This window comes from Pseudorasbora parva, chromosome 2 (assembly GCF_024679245.1).
Source record: "Pseudorasbora parva isolate DD20220531a chromosome 2, ASM2467924v1, whole genome shotgun sequence".
NCBI lineage: Eukaryota > Metazoa > Chordata > Actinopteri > Cypriniformes > Gobionidae > Pseudorasbora > Pseudorasbora parva.
The window spans coordinates 23188612-23209020 of record NC_090173.1 but is presented as its reverse complement, the minus strand read 5'-3'; the positions used below and the strand labels follow the sequence as shown (position 1 = coordinate 23209020).

Genomic DNA, 20409 nt, shown 5'->3' with positions numbered 1-20409 from the left:
GTAAGCTGATGATGATAAATAATGATAAATGTTGTTTTACAATTATAATGTGCAATATTAAAATCAAAACTTTGTTCTTTAATAATTACACACGTGCCTGATAAATGACACTTCTCAACACTGCATACTGTTTCTTCTCATTCTAGTGATCACATTTGACAGTGAGTATGTGGGGCAATGTTCAAAAGTGGAACTCGCCTTCAATTGAATCTTTGTGTGCGGAATTGTGTTACACTGTAAAAAATTTCAAGTGCTTTCAACTAATTATTATTTAGTAACTAGTTCCACAGATTTTTTACGTTCACTCAAGTTCGTTCTAGAAATTGTTACCTGAATTAACATTTTTAATTGGCTCAGACTTGACTTCAATATTAAAATGTATGTTTGCTCAATTATTTTTAAAGTTAATTGAATTCATTTATAATTTTATAATTTTTTAGTTGGCTCAAACTTGACGTCAACTTTAAAATGTACATTTACTCAACCTCTTTTATAATTAATTCAGTGAAAATGTTTAAATTAGGGGTTTCATTTTTAAATGGTTTTAATCGTTACTGGAAATTGCAGTGGAACTAAAATGCAATAGTTATGCAATAAAATACATAAAATGTTATAGTGAGGATAAAATCATCTGCATTTATAAAAAAATTCATAACAATTAATTTCAAATTTCTTTAAAATAAAAAAGATAACCAAAGCCCTTGTAACTTTTCTTTAATATCTTTAATGCACCTTTAGTTTGGAAACTACACACACAGTCAAAGTAGATACAGTGGAGCATTCTTGTTTCTTGTCAGTGTTTCAGATGGTAAAGGGATAGTTCACCAAAAATGAAAATTCTGTCATCACTTACTCACTCTCATGTTGTTCCAGTCCTGAATGATTTTCTTTGTTCTGCTGAACGCAAAAGATATTTGGAAGAATGTTTGTAACAAAGCAGATAGAGCAACCATTCACTACAATAGTATTTTTTCCCCTATTATGTTAGTGAATTGTCTATCTGCTTGGTTACAAACATTCTTCCAAATATCTTATTTTGTGCTCAGCATAACAAAGAAACTCATACAGGTTTGGAACAACGTGAGGGTGAGTAAGTGATGACAGAATTTTCATTTTTGGGTGAACTATCTCTTTAAGAAGAACTGACTGGCTTGGATGAGAAACTTTGCAATGATGACAGCATCAATGGATATCTTGGTCACACCCTGTTGGAGTAAGAAAGGGAAAATGTAATTTAAAAAAAATCGAATTATGCTCTTTTAACATTTGATCAATATTAAGAATGTACTTGCATTTGTGACTAAACTAAAGTTGCAAACTAAAGTAGTTTTTTTACACTATATTGTAACATACATGGCTTTCTTTCTCTTACTGTTTAGAATTCATCCCGCTTGAAAACTAGCGCAATTTTTACCTAGGAAACTCGTATTTATGATAATTCCAAGAGCACGTGAAGGCAGCATTAATCATTACCACTTACCTGACGCATGAACTGCACCCTCAACATTGCTGCTGCTGTCTCCTGGTGAAACCAGCGAACTGCACGAAGTCCTTTGATCTGTAACAATCCTTCCGTGAATACAGATCCTTTCGCGAAATCAATCGAGCAATATAGATCCTTCTGCATGATACGAGCTCTTGTATGTATTCATTAAAGGGGGGGTGAAACACTCAGTTTCAGTCAATCTCATGTCAATCTTGAGTACCTATAGAGTAGTATTGCATCCTTCATATCTCCGAAAAGTCTTTAGTTTTATCATATTTATAAAAGAAATATGGGCTGTACCGAGTCTTTCCGGAAAAAAACGAGCGCCTGGAGGCGTATCGTGTGGGCGGAGCTAAAGAATGACGAATGTGCACAAAGCGGTGATGTCCTCAAGCGTGGAGAAACCCATGCTATCTCAGCTAATACAGATAATGATCCACAATCAAATCTGAGGCTGAAATAAATTGAACAGGAGAAATGGCAACATCAGGATGTCCGTCTCTGTGGTATGTACTGTATTTAGGGGCCTTTGTGTGTCTTTACACGCAGTTTATGAGGACATGATTTGGTTTATGGACTATTGTATGTGACTAACGTTAGACCTTAGAGGTAGCAAGCAAAACGGTTTTGCACGTCAGAGTCAGAATAGTGTAACGTTATACAGAACAACAATGGAGTAACCGTTAGCGCATTTGAATGACGAAGCACGCGATCGTACCGTTTACTGATGTTTACTCATGCGACGGTAGCCAATAGCAGAGACATTTGAAGTTGATCTACTCACCGGCTGCTTCCAAGGACCGAACCTTTATCGCTGGGACCGCTCTGTCAAAAACACACTTCTTTGGTATTATTTGGTGAAGTCCTGTGACAGCAGTGACCGTGGAAATCCACTTTGCGACGCGACTGAAGCGATGCCTTGAAGCTTCCCGTCATTTCTGCGTTCAAATTGGTTCAAATGCAGCGCTGCCTTCCCGGAATGCTCTGCTGAAGCATTGAAGTCGCTCGACGTCACCCATAGGAATAAAGTGGAGCGCAGCGCGTCATAAGTGTTCACGGACGACTGGATCTGCACCTGAGAGACTGTTTACGCCGTGCATTTCCTCTCTCTCCCTCTAGTTACGCACGCGCGCACCCTACCGGGAGAAGAGCCCGTACGGCCCATACAAGGACCTTCCGATCTATTTAACGTCAAGTAGACCCATACTCGAAAAAAACTCGCCGAAACTTATGAGAAACCGGAAGGAGTATTTTTAACACAGAAATACTCCATCAAACGTCCAACATTATTTTTTGAAACTTTGTCTATGTTTAGGATGGGAATCCAAGTCTTTAAAGGTGTAAAAAGCTCAGTATGCATGAAACAGCATTTCACACCCCCCCCCCCCCCCCCCCTTTAAAATTAAGCAGATTAAATGCAACAAAATAGCTACATATGTTCATGAATTATATATTTATATTAAATATGCCGTCTTCGGGTGTGCCAGCATTTCCCGAGTCGGATCCAGAGTTGACAGCCATGCTTGCCCGGGCAGCCGCGGTGTTGGAGTGGAACCCTCCGCCCGACCTGAGCATTCGCGGCTGGACGATTTGTTTTTGGGTGCGCCACGTCAAGATAGGCGTCCTGCCATGCCCCCAATTCCTTTCTTCCCGGAGGTGCATAAAGAGATTGCACACTCGTGGAGGGCCCCGTTGTCCTCTCGCGAACGTTTTGGCAACCTCTTCCACCTTCTTCGCCCTCGATGGGGCGGTGGCTAGAGGGTACACTGGGATTCCCCCGGTGGAGCACTCTGTGGTGATGAAACTGTGTCCCCAGAGCGCCTCCTCCTGGCGTGGCGATCCTATGCACCCCTCCAAAGCCTGTAGATTCACATCTTCCATGGTGGTGAAATCCTACAGAGCTGCGGGGAAGGGCGCAGCTTCTTTGCATGCCATGGCAACCCTACAGGCCGACCAGGCCAAGTTGCTGTGCGACATGCACGAGGGTGGAGCCGACCCAGGGCTCAGAGATGAGCTACGCACCACGACCAACCTCGCTCTCCGAGCGACGAAGGTTACCGCACGCTCCCTGGGCCGGGAGATGTCCACTGCTGTGGTCGCGTGGGGCTCCTCCCCGCTTCTGGGGTGTCCGCTATACCATGGTGGGGCCCAATACCCCTGTCATGCATGCAGAGATCACTACCCTACTGGCAAAGGGCGCGATCGAGCCCGTCCCTCCAGCCAAGATGAAGTCCCGCTTCTACAGCTCGTACTTCATTGTACTGAAGAAAACCTGTGGGTTACAACCAATCCTGGACCTTCGCGTGCTGAACCGATCCCTTTACAGGCTTCTGTTCAGGATGTTGACTGTGAAACGCCTTTTCAAATGCATTCGTCCATGCGATTGGTTTGCAGCGATCGACCTGAAGGACAACTGGGAGAAGAGCAAACTCTGCCCCGTGCAGAGGATCTCTTTTCTCGGTATGGAGATCGACTCGGTCGCCATGTGCGCGCAGCTTACCGGCGAGCGTGCGCAGTCACTGCTAACTTGCCTCCGTCAGATAGAGAACAAGAGTGCGGTTCCACTGAAACTATTTCAGAGGCTCCTGGGGCATATGGCATCTGCAGCCGCGGTGACGCCGCTGGGATTGCTTCATATGAGACCGCTTCAGCACTGGCTTCGCAATCGAGTCCCGAGATGGGCATGGCAGTCTGGCATGCTCCGGGTCACAGTAACTCGGGCCTGCAGACAGACACTCACCCAGTAGTCGAACCTCAGTTTTCTACGGGCAGGTATTCCCTTAGAACGAGTTTCCAGGCATGCTGTTGTGTCAACAGATGCTTCCACTACGGTTTGGGGTGCCATGTGCAATGGACATTCTGCCGCGGGCTCCTGGGCAGAGATTAAGCGGCGCCTGCATGTCAGTTGTCCCAAGTTGCTGGCAGTATGGTTTGCCCTGCACCGCTTCCGAGCGTTGCTGAAGGGTCAACACGTACTAGTCAGGTCGGACAACATGGCCGTTGTAGTGTACATCAACCACCAGGGCGGTCTACACTACTGCCACCTGTCCTAACTCGCCCGCCTGGATGGGACACGGCAGGTTTGAGTACCCTACCACCTCCGGTGGTGGCTACTATCACTTCCGCTAGGGCCAAACCCACGAGACAGGCCTATGCCTTGAAGTGGAATCTCTTTGTCAGTTGGTATTCTTCTCGCCAAGAAGACCCCTGGAAATGCCTGATCGAGTCGGTGCTGTCATTTCTCCAAGAAGGGTTGGATCGACGGCTGTCTCCATCCACCCTGAAGGTTTATGTGGCCACGATTGCCGCCTACCATGACCTCTTGGACGGTAAACCGGTAAGTAAGCATGACCTAGTCATCAGGTTCCTGACTACATCCTCCTCGTGCTCCTCTCATACCCTCTTGGGACCTCTCAGTAGTTTTAAGTGCTCTGCAGAGTGCCCCATTTGAGCCTTTGCGGTCAGTAGATGTTAAGTTCTTGTCTATGAAGACAGCGCTCCTGACCGCATTGGCCTCCATCAGGAAGGTAGGGGACCTGCAGGCATTTTTGGTTGATTTTTGGAATTCAGGCCGGGTGACTCTCACGTGATCCTGAGACCTCGGCCTGGATATGTGTCCAAGGTTCCGACCACTCCGTTCAGAGAACAGGTGGTGAACCTGCAAGCGCTGCCCTTGGAGAAGGCATACCATCAGCAGGGACGCCCATGCCCCCTTGGGGTTAGGGCACACTCCACTCGGAGTGTGGCCTCCTCTTGGGCTTTAGCGCATGGCGCTCCGCTAACAGACATCAGCAGAGCTGCAGGCTGGGCGACACGAACACATTCGCCATATTTTACAATCTCCGAGTGGAGCCTGTATCCGACTATGTACTCGCCTCTACAAGTGGCCGGTAATGGATTGGCTCAGGTGTCTTCGCTTGCTCGCCATTCCACTCGGACTGGATACGTGCGATAATCTTCTCAGGTGAGCTTCACCGAGAGCCCTGAGCTCCTCCAGCACTGATGATGCCGACGCCAGTAAGTCTGCCCTATTCAGCCCAGACACTCGTGTCCGGCCAGGTGCCCCATGTGCATGGTTCCCCTCAGGTTGACCCCCACATGTGTATTTCCACCGTAAGTCTCCCTGAGCGGGTGTCTTCCCTTGGCAAGCTTGCCACCTCCTGGGGTTAAAAATCCACCTGCGGCTGGTATTCCAGTGATCTTCCTTATGCAGCCCTTAGCCGGTCATAGGTGTATTCTTAAGTCCTCCCTACGGGTAGGCACTATGGTGCATATCTCCACCTGGAATATGCCTCCCAGTGTACCTTGGTATCTCCTGTGTTAAGTGGAGGCCTTTGGCCGTACTAGTCTTACGTCAGGGCACTCGCGCTTGCACAGGGCACTAGAAGACAGCTAAGTGGCGTTTTTAAATTGGGACCCCCTTTTGTCAGTAACTGACGTTACTCGGAGTGACTGAACGAAAGGGAACGTCTCGCTTACGTAGACAGGACGCAGTGTTTCAGAACCTCAGACCAACTCTTTGTCTGTTATGGTGGGAAGCCGAAAGGGAAGGCTCTCTAAAAGCAAAGGTTGTCTCACTGGATAGTAGACACCATTGTTTTGGCATACCAGCAGCAGGGACGCCCATGCCCCCTTGGGGTTAGGGCACACTCCACTCGGAGTGTGATAATTGACACTATTTATAAAATAAATTATAATATCAGTGCTGTCAAAATGAACACGTTGTTTTATTTTTCTATAGTTTAACATGTTGAATATTTTCTGTCATCCTTATAATATTAAAATTATCTGGGGACATTGTGTGATTTAGAAATCCCCGCCACATCTGATGCGTATTCACAAAGGATAAGCGAAGCCGGTGATTTTACTAAAGTTTACTGACTTATCTTCTGGATATGATGTAATTTTGACATATCCCCTGGTTAAGAGTCCGGATATATGGTCTGGTTAGATGGATAAAAAAAAAGAAACAAATATAGTTTTGTGCCCCATGTGATTTTTAGCAGGTTTAAATGATAGCTCACGTTTTACATTTGATTTATTTGTGTTATTTGATTTCATTAGCAGGGGGAATTTTTACTTTAAAGATTACAAACATGGCTGATTTGCATGGGATTAAGAACAGACAACCTCCACAATGATTACAAATGACTAGAAGTCAGCAGGTGATACTAATTATGTGTGAACGAGTTTAAAAAAAAGTCCTAAATGACTATAAAGAGTTGTGTGAAAATGGGATGCGTGTTAGATCCTCCTCATGTGCCTCAGATCTTAAACAGCCTAATATTCCTTCTGCTGTCTGTGATTAATGTGATTAATGCTTTTGTAGCTTTAATAAGGATTAATCTATATTTAAGCAGTGAAGACTGTGAAGTGTTTGATAACTTTATTCTGTATTTTTGTATATTTCCTCTCAGACCAAATATTTAAAACATACCGTCTTTATGTTGTTTTTATGTTGTTTCTACATTCATTTGGAAAAACTGTGAAATTATTACAATATAAAAATATATTAAAACATTAATGTTGGGTGCGATTAATAACTAAAAACATATGATTAGTTAATTTTTTTATCGCTTGACAGGACTAATTATGAGTTGTAATTTCATAACTTTCTTTTTTAATTGATAGAAATTGAATTAATTGTTAAATACTTGACTGAATATCAATGATTGAATATAAATAATGTTGTCCAAAGAACTAAAAGACTAATGTACTTTACGAATGTACACAAACGTTCCCTTTTTTCATGATCCACCTTACTCTATCCCTGCAGGGCACAACTAAGAGACCCCAAAGTGGTGGCAGCCCTCCTTCAGCAGAATGTCAAGATGGCACGCCTACTCCCTCCCACAGGCACCGATGTGTTCCGCCCCTTCACTTTGGAGTCGCTCGCCGAGATCGAGCGGCGGATGGCAGAAGAAGCCACCGAGCAGGAACAGATGAAGGCCCAGAATATCGAGGTGGCTGAAGAAGATCTGCCCAAACCCACCAGTGATTTGGAAGCAGGAAAGGCGCTACCGTTCATCTATGGAGACCCTCCACCAAAGCTCCTCAATGTTCCTATTGAAGAGTTGGATCCATTCTACAAAGCACAAAAAGTCAGTGGCAAAGGAAAAATTACAGTGATATAAACTGTAAATCTGTCAGGTCTGTAAATAATAGAACTGTAATAGTTATTCAACAAGAGGTGTTCTGTCCCCTTTTCTGTTTTTTAGACTTTCATCGTGGTCACCAAAGGGAATACAATATACAGATTCAATGCTGAACCTGCCTGCTACATTCTAAGTCCCTTCAACCCTGTTCGACGAGTAGCCATAAGAATACTCATACATTCATATCCTTCATATTCAATATAACCCATGGAAATAGTATCTATCTATCTATCTATCTATCTATCTATCTATCTATCTATCTATCTATCTATCTATCTATCTATCTATCTATCTATCTATCTATCTATCTATCTATCTATCTATCTATATATCCATCCACTTACTTAAAGGATTATTAGGAACACCTGTTCAATTTTCAATTAAAGGAACACTACACTTTTTGAGTTTTACCCTTTTTGAATCCATTCAGCCGATCTCTGTATCTGGCGGTAGCACTTTTAGCATAGCTTAGCATACATCATTGAATCATATAGGTCCATTAGCATCAGTGATAAAAAAATGACCAAAGACTTTCAATATTTTTCCTATTGAAAACTTGACTCTTCTATAGTTATATCGTGTACTAAGACCAACAGATCCTGAACCATATCTATTTGCACCGGAATAAGAGTTACACTGAAGACGAGCTTTTGAAATGTGAAAGAGAAAGTGTGGCTGAACAGACTGGGGCAGAAGGGACGAGGAGAGCAGATTCAAACTGGTGAGTCAGAGAAGAGTCAAAATTCAAGGAAAAATGGTCTGACATAGATTCGTTCTGCCGACCTTTTGATTTTGACTAACGTAATATGTGAAAGAAATATGCTAAGAGTGCTTATTATGAAGACAGAGAGAGTCCGCGCTCTCCGTTGTTTCTCTCTGTCACTCAGTTAATATGCACCCAGTCATCTCACTCATAAATCAATAGTAATTTGTACCATAGAAACTGAAGATAAAAAATACCAGCAAATAAACATTTTATCAATAAAACTATACACTACCTCACCAGAATGCTAAAAATAAAACTACTAACGTTATATACTGTATAAACCAAATGGCCGCGCAAAACCCCCACGCTTATTGATTTCATTCACAGGTTAGCTAAAGACAACAGCAGTGCTTTTCAATCTGGTCGTTCAAGCTAACAAAAAAAGTTTTTTTATACTTACAGCCAAGGTGGTGATACACTTCGGCCTGTTTGGCCATATCCTTTAGATGCCGTACCTTGGTAACACTATCCATGTTTTCCAAATAGTAATCTGGTCCCAAATGCTTTGAGCAAACACGCAGTTTCTTGTTTGAATCTACCGGTGTTTTAATATCTATGGTTCAGAGCAGTCAACCACTGATTCTTTCATTACTTGATTTTCGTTGGTATTCTGTGAAACATGATGGTAGTAGTATAAACCTTCGACTCACTATCACCGCTCTTTAGGACACACAGAACCATATGGTTAATCGCACAGTAAATCCACTACATAATTTGCCGGCTGCAACGGCACAAACTTAGTGCCGGTCGTATTGTTCCATAATTCCAAAGTTCCATAATTATTACGCAGGAATAAGAAAATAGGTCCAAACTATATCGGTATAAAAATCTAAACTTTTAATTTTCCATTGGTCTTAGTACACAATGTAACTACAAATTAGTCAAGTTTTAATTAGGAAAAATATTATCTTTGAAAAAATAAAGTTTTGGTCATTTTTGAGAGCAATGCTAATGGACCTATATGATTCAATGATGTATGCTAAACTATGCTAAAAGTGCTACCGCCAGATACAGAGATCGGCTGAATGGATTAAAAAACTGTAAAACTCAACTTTTTAACTCTAAGGGACTTGGAAAATGAGCCTATTTTCAAAAAAAGTGGAGTGTTCCTTTAATGCAATTATCTAATCAACCAATCACATGGCAGTTACTTCAGTGCATTTAGGGGTGTGGTCCTGGTTTAAGACAATCTCCTGAACTCAAAACTGAATGTCAGAATGGCAATGTTTTTTTGAGTGTGGCATCGGGATTGGTGCCAGACGGGCTGGTCTGAGTATTTCACAATCTGTTCAGTTACTGGGATTTTCACACACAACCATTTCTAGGGTTTACAAAGAATGGTGTGAAAAGGGAAAAACATCCAGTATGCGGCAGTTCTGTGGGCGAAAATGCCTTGTTGATACTAGAGGTCAGAGGAGAATGGGCCGACTGATTCAAGCTGATAGAAGAGCAACTTTGACTGAAATAACTACTCGTTACAACCGAGGTATGCAGCAAAGCATTTGTGAAGCCACAACATGCACAACCTTGAGGCGGATGGGCTACAACAGCAGGACACCCCACTGGGTACCACTCATCTCCACTACAAATAGAAAAAAGAGGCTACAATTTGCACGAGCTCACCAAAATTGGACAGTTAAAGACTGTAAAAATGTTGCCTAGTCTGATGAGTCTCAATTTCTGTTGAGTCAGAATTTGGGTAAATAGAATGAGAACATGGATCCATCATGCCTTGTTAGCACTGTGCAGGCTGGTGGTGGTGGTGTAATGGTGTGGGTGCTGTTTTCTTGGCACACTTCAGGCACCTTAGTGCCAATTGGGCATTGTGTAAATGCCACGGCCTACCTGAGCATTGTTTCTGACCATGTCCATCCGTTTATGACCACCATGTACCCATCCTCTGATTGCTACTTCCAGCAATTTAATGCACCATGTCACAAAGCTAGAATCATTTCAAATAGGTTTCTTGAACATGACAATGAGTTCACTTTACTAAAATGGCCCCCACAGTCACCAGATCTCAACCCAATAGAGCATATTTGGGATGTGGTGGAACAGGAGCGTCGTGCCCTGGATGTGCATCCCACAAATCTCCATCAACTGCAAGAGACTATCCTATCAATATGGGCCAACATTTCTAAAGAATGCTTTCAGCACCTTGTTGAATCAATGCCATGTAGAATTAAGGCAGTTCTGAAGGCGAAAGGGGGTCAAACACAGTATTAGTATGGTGTTCCTAATAATCCTTTAGGTATATATATATTCCTCATCTATTATTTAATTTCCATGTTTTAAACGGTAGTTTTAACCCCAAAATGAAAAATCGTCATTCAACGCTTGTAAGAAACTCAGTTCATCTTCAGAACACAAATGAAGATATTTGTGTTAAAATCCGATGGCTCAGAAAGGCCTTCATTGACACCAATGTAATTTCCTCTCTCAAGACCCATAAAGGCACTAAAGACGTCGTTACAAGCCCATCTCACAGTGGCTCTACAATCATTTTATGAAGCGACGAGAGTGTGAAAAAAAAAAACTAAGATCACTTCAGGTCGACACTGTCACGTGATTTCAGCAGTTTGGCGGTTTGAATCATGAATTGATACACTGATTCATAACCGTTCGAAACCTTGTTTTGAATTCGGCCCAGGAATTTCTGAGTCTTCGGATTTCAACACAAATATCTTTATTTGTGTTATGAAGATGAACTTAGGTCTTACGAGTGTCGAACAACATGAGGGTAATAATTAAAGACCGAATTTTCATTTTTGGGTGAACTAAACCTTTTAAATGACATCTTTAACTCTCAGTTTTCATTTTATTTAGAGGTACAAATCATTCCATCTAAGCTCCTTTACTCATAACAAATTGTTTAGCATGTTCATCATGTTAACCATCTTGTCAAACTGTGTGTTCATGACGATGAGTGACCCTCCATCCTGGAGCAAAACAGTCGAGTAAGAGCTGCACCATATCTTCAAAATCCATCCCAACATTCCTCAAATACACAACCCCACCAATGACACATCTACTGCACCCACATACCTACCTATCATTCAATCTGTCTCATCCACATCATCCAGATAATCTATCTATCTATCTATCTGACTGTCCGTCTGTATCTGTGTCTGTCTGTCTGTATCTCTTTCTGTCTGTCTGTCTGTATCTCTGTTTGTCTGTCTGTCTGTATCTCTGTTTGTCTGTCTGTCTATCTGTATCTCTGTCTGTCTGAATATCTGTCTGTCTGTATATCTGTCTGTCTGTATCTCTGTCTATCGGTATCCCTGTCTGTCTGTATGTCTGTCTCTCTGTCTGTCTGTCAAATTAGTTATATAATCTTCGTTGAGTATTAGTTAATTCTACATTGCATTTAAATTGCTGTTCTGCATCTGGTTTGGTGCCTCAACTCAAATTTAATTTACATTCAGGAATTGGAATTGAAAGATAGGGTAGGCAATGTTTTTCATAAACATTTTTTGTTATACTGGTTAAAAATCACTTCCCATCCTGATAGCAGTCAATAATATAAGTGGTCTAAATATAAAAAAATACAAAAGTACATTTGTCTTTTGTGGAAGTCTCAGGACCTGACATTTTCGTCCAATCACTGCATTTCGGTCCGAATGCAATGATAGGATGTTCTGCCTGCCTGTCAACATATGCATTTCCATACCTCTGCATATATATAGACCATGATTGATTATTGAGCAATTTGGATCTTTGTAGGTATGTTTTCACTGGGATCTATACCTTTGAGGCATTGGTAAAGGTGCTGTCCAGAGGCTTCTGCATTGGTGATTTCACATTCCTACGAGACCCGTGGAATTGGCTGGATTTCATGGTCATCAGCATGGCGTAAGTATGACCCTGAATGTAAAATCAGTGGCTAAACAAGCCGATGTAAACATTTGTACTGATATAATTTTATTTCATTTATTGACGAAAATTTAATGAGAAAAATGTGTGTTAAATCCTAAGGGTTGTATTATAAATCCTTCAATTAGCGTTGTGGTTAAATGCAAATGGTTTATTCAGAAGAGGACTGCAACCATTTACAGCATTATTTTTAAAAGTAGTTTCCATAATCAGATGCCATTCCAAATAGTCAGCATAGTGTGCGACTAATCAGTTTTTGCCCAGTCAGGGTATGTAGCACATTAGTTCTGGCAACCACATTAGACACAGAAGCATTGTGAAAATACCCACTCAGATGTGAGCGGTCAAAGGTCAGTGTGTTTACAGCATCACCAAAAGTATAATGAGGCTGCCTGCAGGGCCTGATCCTCCTCGTCTTCTCCATACGCCTCTCTAAGGTCCACCCTCACCTCCCTTTACAATCACAGCCTGACTGAATGAAAATGTTTATCCACTTGTAAAGAGAGATCACTTACCAGGCCTATTTTTAGCAGCTTCACACTTTGGCCCTCCTCAGAAACACTAAAAGGCTGCGGTCTGATTGGAGATCTGAAGGTATATAAGAACTTTCAAGGTCCCGATACTATCTTGATAGACATTTATTATTATTCCCTCTGCTGTCATCCATAATATTCCTTGGTACTAACACCTAAAAGTATTTTATATTTGCATAGGTAAATATATCTAATCTTGCATGTTATCAGAATAACAGAATAAATGTTATTTCCGGTGTATTTCCCCCTGATGTCTAGTCAAGTGAATCCTCAATACATAGTGTGCGAACACAACAGGTTGTTGATAAATATTTCAGCTTCCTATGCAGTCTATTTTTGTCATGTCTTTGCCATTTTTTATCCAAAGCTACATACTTTTTCACTCTTTCCCTGGGAATTGAACCCATCACCTTGGCAATGTCAGCGACAAGCTTTACTGATTGAGCCATAGAAATCAGGAGTATTTGAAAACATCTCATCAATGCTTATTTCTCTCAGTACTTCCTCACAGAACTATATAAGAACTGTTAGTATTAGAAGATATTAGTAACTGTAATGTGTTTCTCATAGCTCCTGTACTACTTTTACATGAACTGAGTCGCCTGACGTCCATAGACATCATAATTCAATACCGTGATCCAACAAGCATCTCACTTGCTATTGGTTCATAGTATACACATAATGATGCCATTTGGCTGCTGTGATCGACTATTGCACTCAAGCTAAATATAGTCTACACTGAACATATCTCTTCCCCCAGCAATTTCGACACTCCTCTGAAGACTATAAAACTGACTCTTCAAAAACAAGCTTTAAGAAAGGTCACGTCGATAAAAGAGATTTGAATGTACACTTTCTTGAGCCACAAATACTCCAACAGGAACTGGTTTACAGATTTATCCATCAAAAAAAGAGTTTTTGATCAATGATTTAATCAATATGCATTGGGATGTTCATTGCCCAAGACCAGGGGCCTGATCTTCGTACCTCGCTTAATGCATCTGAGAAGCAGATTTGTTATTTGACAGTATTAATTAAAGTTTCTTAACAATCCTAGCTCTATTTGTCCACTAATATACAGTTACCTTTCATTATCGTTCTTGGTGTGAGTGTGCCTTTAGGTTACATTACAAAACAGTGGTGTACGAAATGCACAAAACGCTGCCTTACAAGTCATTGTCTGATGAGGCAATGAGTCAGCAGCCTAGGTTTTCAGACGCAGTTATGGAGTGACTGAACCAGAGGGACTTAAATACAAACACTGATGACAGACTAAACAAGGGGCACAGGTGACACAGATGAGGATAAACTAAACACAGCTGAACAGAACTATACTAACCAGGGTAACTATGAGAACAGACAAGTGGTGGGAAACTGAGACAAAAGGAACATGTGACCAAAGCAAAAACCCAACAGAACCAAACAGATGTGTGACAAAAATAGCTTTTTTTTCAGCGGTTTACTGAACCAATTCTGCCTGTCCTTAAATTAATTAAAGTATAACTAAAAGTTCCTTCAAAATTATTATCTCTGCTAATGCGGTAAAGTGGAAAACTATATAGGGAGCCATTACTTGCACATTACTATAATATTAAAGCTTCACAAGAGAGCCAACATTTACTTTCTATTTATTATTAGATATAAAAATCAGCACTCAAATAACACATTTTATGCAAACATGTAATTTTCACATAAGGCAGTTTTTGCATTAACTTCTCAATCTAATTGTGAAATTGTTTTTATTCTATTTTGTTGCTGAAATATAATCATTTATACAGTGACTGTCTTTTTCGTGACAGATTTAAACATACATTAAATATTCAAGACATCACTAACTGATTAAGTAGAATATATTAAATATATAGGCTAATATTGCATTTATTTAGCAAAATAATTCAATTCTCTAGTGAATTAACCAGCTGTGGAGGTAAATGTAATGCTATGTGACATTTTTTACAGACTATTTTATTGACGTCTTTTTAGGTTGTACTTGAGTACCTAATATGTTTGTGTGGGAACTCGGATTGTATGTTCCACATGTAAAACCAGTTTACTGTTAACTGTTAAAGATTGCATTCAGTACCTTTCAGTACACACATGCACCATACCAGAATTCCTGTACCAGACCGGTTCTGAAAGTCATTTGGTGTTTTCATGGTTTCTACAAAATAAAACCGATAAAATCAAGGGTAATCAAAAGGGCGACACATGGACATGTGGTTTTTGTCCTGGTTAAAACTGTTTATTTATCTAGATTTCTTGGAACATATGTGGAAAGTTTGGGATAAAGTAAGTACGCAAGTCCACAAAATATGTAACATTGTTCTAGTGGTTTTTGGATACATACATATTGTGCCTTTAATATCAAGAAATTCAAGGTTGTTTGATGTATATATTATCAGTGGTATAGTTGTGAGGTTTTAAAATAATAGGCGTTGCAAGTGTCTTTTCACTTCATCCGCAGGTACCTCACAGAGTTTGTGGACTTGGGGAATGTATCTGCTCTGAGGACTTTCCGTGTTCTCCGTGCCCTGAAAACAATTACTGTAATTCCAGGTAAATACAGCATGTAATTATTTTTTTTGTTGTTGTTGTGAACAATTCTTTTTATTGAATAGTCAGAACAATAAGGAGAAGACAACATATTTGATTGTTACCCTCCCACCACCCCCCATGGTAGACTTATACTGTACTGAGAAATTACAGGTCATTGCAGTGGAAAAGGTGAAAAGAAATACCTAATCGTCAGATAAAAATAAATAAATGAAAAGGTAAAAATGCAATAAACATTAAAACATATACACATACATATAAATTAACATCAAAAAGAAGACATAAAGGATTTAAAATGATCAAAAATAGCACTCTTCAAAGTCTTTATCTTTGCTCCATGAATGCGAGCTGTTGATAGTTCCAAAGAGATAATATCCAGCAGGATAAGCCCCAAACACGCCTGCACATCGTATGCGGAAGAATCCAGCGACTAACTAACATTTTCTTTGTAGTAGTGAGAGCAGCTAAAAGTAATTTTCTCTGCTGCAAAGGCAACGCCATTTCAGAGAACTTTTTTAAAGGGATCCCATGGTGTTGAGACTTGTATGGCTTAATATAACATAAATGATGTCTCTTACTGAATTATGTGGTAGAAAACCCATGAAAGATCTACGTTATTTTAAAAATCGATTTTATATTTGGACCATGGGCGGCGCCATTTTGTTTGCGTTCTAGGTTGATGACGTACGGTTGAACTCCTCAATCAGCTGGCGTTACCCGTAGCTATTTTTACCGCAACGCAACTCGAAAATTGTTTCAGAGTTAAACAAAACCAATGAATTGCTTTGTAATTGTACTTAAAACACACTCAAACATACATGTGCACACAAACTCACCTACACAAGTCACAAACAGATCGGCGGGCGCGCACACGACAGGCTCTGTTTCAATCGAGATGTTGGGCTGCTCAGTCTCCACGACAGGGGCTGAATCTGAAATCGACCCCTATAGCCTGAAATAGGGCATTATTTGAAGGGACGGCCATTTGTAGTGTTTTCCGACACCATAGTGGACATGTTCGAGTGCAGTCATTCAGTCTCACGTTCCACCGCAATAACGAGTGTACAGCCGATGTACACACAACAGCTGTCCGACTTCACGCACTCAAACATACATGTGCACACAAACTCTCTCTCTCACACAGACTCACACACACCACAACAGATCGGCGCGAACACACACACACCCCAACAGATCGGCGCGAACACACACACACCCCAACAGATCGGCGCGAACACACACACACACACACGCACGCAGTGCGTGCGCGAATACATAACCCTCAATCTATTCCCTGTGTTGATATCCTAGATAGACTGTTGATAGTAGATTAACTGTAATGCCTAATGTGACCAGCAGAGGGAAATATCTAGGTAGGATGATGGGATAAAGTAACGTGAGGAAGAGAGGCAGGATGTTTTGGTGATGATGCATGGGATTGAGACAGCGCAGTCTGTCAGGTGTCGTGTGCGCGCCCGCCGATCTGTTTGTGACTTGTGTAGGTGAGTTTGTGTGCACATGTATGTTTGAGTGTGTTTTAAGTACAATTACAAAGCAATTCATTGGTTTTGTTTAACTCTGAAACAATTTTCGAGTTGCGTTGTGGTAAAAATAGCTACGGGTAACGCCAGCTGATTGAGGAGTTCAACCATACTACGTCATCAACCTAGAACGCAAACAAAATGGCGCCGCCCATGGTCCAAATATAAAATCGATTTTTAAAATAACGTAGATCTTTCTTGGGTTTTCTACCACATAATTCAGTAAGAGACATCATTTATGTTATATTAAGCCATACAAGTCTCAACACCATGGGATCCCTTTAAGAAGCAGAGTTCTTGAGTCAAGACCACTTCCTTATTCAGCAGAAATGATATGTCTTGAGCAAGCTGAGACCAGAAGTGAAAAAGTGCAGGGCATTCCCAAAAGAAATGTAAATATGTACCAAGTGCCTCCTGCAGACATAAATTACAATTTGGTGAAGGCCCGTTGGCCCATTTGGTGACAGATGCAGTGTTTTAAAGGGGACAGATAAAGTCTATGCAGAAGTTTCCAATGTATCATCTGATGATTTGTGTTTCTTGAGGATGATGTAATTGTCTCCCAAATTTGGTCATAAAATAAAGTTTGAGCGTCACCACAGATATCCTTGGACCAGACAGTTGCTATGGATCAAATTTGGCTCTATCTTTCTCGCCACCGTTCTCCAAGTAAAAATAAAATGTGTTATGATAGGTACGAGAGACGGCGGTACGAGAGAGAAAAATCAAAATGACCGAAAAAAAAGGGACCACCGAGCCTGCCTTGAATTGAGTCTTTTAGCAGTTTTGATGTACTCCAAATTCTTATGATCGGTCCAAACAATAAAAGGTACCCCCGACCCTTCTAGCCAATGACGCCAATGTTCCAATGCCAGTTTGACTGTCAACAACTCTCTGTTACCAATGTCGTAATTACATTTGGTAGGTGACATGCAATTGGAAAAAAACATGCACGGGTGCATCTTGTCGTCTCACTCAGCAGCTAGAGTTAAATCATGTCGATCAAGTAATCTGAGACGGGTCAATCGCCCTGCTGCAAACTAGCCAGCCTCCGCTCCCTCCCGACCCGCTACTGCGCGGTTAAAGACCCGACTCATTTCCTCTGAGAGTGCCAGGAACGAGGAACAGGATGGATGGTCATTGGCCCACACCGCCGTTCCCCAACGTGCGGCACGCCCCGATAGCAATGTCAACACCAGTGCTACCTTCAAGTCCTCCGTGGAGAAGGTAATCGGCTGTAAAGAGAAGTATACCGAGCACCGAGTCAAAAATTATCTGCACAGATCAGGTTCACCTGAATACCTCTCCGGAGTGGGAATCCGTGTTTCCTGACTGCTGGTGATAACCGCTGGAGTGGGGGGAACGGGCGGTGGGATGGGCGCAGTGGGTGGTGTTAGTTGTTGCATCCGACTAGTGAGCTTGGACACCTGCGTCATTAATGCTTGCACGGCCCGTGCTGTATTAGCCGCCTGTTCCTCTTGACGCTCCATGCGGTGGTTGCTAGCAGTCAGATAATCCTGTAATTGGTTAGCACTCGCTGGATCTATATCTGGTCAGATCGTTCTGTCAGCTTCGGTGTACTGGAAAAATATACAGGATCCAAAAGCGAGTTAGTGGGACAAGTCTCACAAAAAGAAAGATAAACAGGAAGTCACAAGCAGTGGGTCAGACAGGATCCCAGGCAGGAGATGAAGGCATGCAGGACTGTGACGCAGGGACGCAATGGGCAATCCAATGACGATGATCCTCCAGGAAAGAAAACCAGACCAAGAACCCCAGGGAACAGGAATGCACACCACACACACACGAAAAGCCTGTAATGATCTGACAATGATAGTGGGTGAGTGAGGTGAATAAATAGGGAGATAATCAGGTGCAGCTGGAGATGATGACGAGAGGAGCAATCAGTAGCCACGCCTCCAACAGCACCACACAAACACAGTGAGAGAATGAGTCAGCTGTACGCCCCTGGTGAAAAAAAAGCATATGAAATCAAGAAATTCCTTATAAAACCCTTTGTCGCCTCCCACAGTATTCGTGGGTCATCTACCGAGCCTTTGTTGATGTCAATAAATTCACAAAATTTTGACCCGAATTGATCACAAAAAAAAAAGTAATTTTTTAATAGATTTGTATTAAAACGCCAACTGGGGGTTTCAAAAAATTGCTACTATGGTTTGACAGAGAGAGGAATACAGCATGTAATTTAATATGGCAACTCACAATTGGAAATTGTTTTGTACAGTTTGGGAATGCATCAAACGAGATTTTGTTTACCTGTGAATTCCAGGTCTAAAAACCATTGTTGGCGCCCTGATTCAGTCGGTGAAGAAACTGGCGGATGTCATGATCCTCACCGTCTTCTGTCTCAGCGTGTTTGCTCTCATTGGCCTGCAACTGTTCATGGGAAATTTGCGGCAAAAATGTGTCAAATGGCCTCCACTTGGCTGGAGCGACAGCAACCTTACCATGCTTTTCAATCACACAGACGTCAATGGTACTGAAGTACAGTGGAACAGCACTTTCAACTATGGGGAATATATTGAAAGTCAAGGTGACTTCACAACACATTACTGATGTAATAAAGCACAAATGTAGCCTGCAATTGCTGCACATAGTAGGAATTATTACGAATAGGCTTGGATACAGATGAAGTTGCTCAAAATGAATTATAACTTGTCATGTACTGCAGTTTCAGTCACTTTTTAGTAAACAGATCTCCATTCCCTTTCCATAGAAAACTACTACTATTTACCTGACCATATGGATCCATTAATCTGTGGGAACAGCTCTGATGCAGGGTATATTTTTCAAACATGATATTTGCCTTCTTGATTATTTTAAACCTCTTGTCTAAAGAAGCAACTTTGAATTGCTGTTGTACATTACCAACAGGGAGAAATGTCAATGAATTGAACTGAAACTTTATTCAGAGCAGACTGAATGTATTCATATTAAATAACTTGTTTACTGTTGCTGTTCACAGGAAGTGCCCTGATGGGTATGTTTGCCTGAAAGCTGGCCAAAACCCAAATTATGGATACACTAGTTATGACACCTTTGCATGGGCTTTCTTAGCCCTTTTCCGGCTAATGACTCAAGACTTCTGGGAGAACTTATTCCAGTTGGTGGGTATATGCATCCTGTTAAAGTCATATTGTTCCTCACCTTCTTGCATGTGATAAATAGTATTATCACATGCAAGAAGGTGAGGAACAATGTGACTTTAATCATTTGGCCCTTGAATAGTTAAAGGAACTGTATGTAAAGAATGTTTTTTAATTAATCATAAAATGGTCCTGATATGTCCCTAGACCCTAGTCACTAGATTAAGAAATCATGTTAATTTTAAATACTTATCATGACAACAGTAGTCCGGCCAGAATATTGTCATTATAAAGTTGCAGCCCTCAACTGATGTTGGTGTTGACATGTTGTGTTTTGGAAGCTCCGCCCTCCACCTATCGACCAATCACAAAGTCAGTAGTGTTTGGGCATC

General features: G+C 41.4%; 1 protein-coding gene across 1 annotated transcript in view; it reads left to right on the top strand.

Annotated features, from left to right (window-relative positions):
* scn4ab (sodium channel, voltage-gated, type IV, alpha, b) overlaps positions 1–20409 on the top strand; it is a 55737-nt gene that overhangs the window by 5870 nt on the left and 29458 nt on the right. Inside the window, exons 2-9 of the mRNA XM_067412625.1 lie at positions 7263–7587; positions 7705–7825; positions 11277–11364; positions 12134–12262; positions 15281–15372; positions 19201–19464; positions 19648–19711; positions 19897–20038. Coding sequence (XP_067268726.1) covers positions 7318–7587; positions 7705–7825; positions 11277–11364; positions 12134–12262; positions 15281–15372; positions 19201–19464; positions 19648–19711; positions 19897–20038 — 1170 coding nt within the window. The 5' untranslated portion in view covers positions 7263–7317. The remainder of the gene's footprint in view (positions 1–7262; positions 7588–7704; positions 7826–11276; positions 11365–12133; positions 12263–15280; positions 15373–19200; positions 19465–19647; positions 19712–19896; positions 20039–20409) is intronic.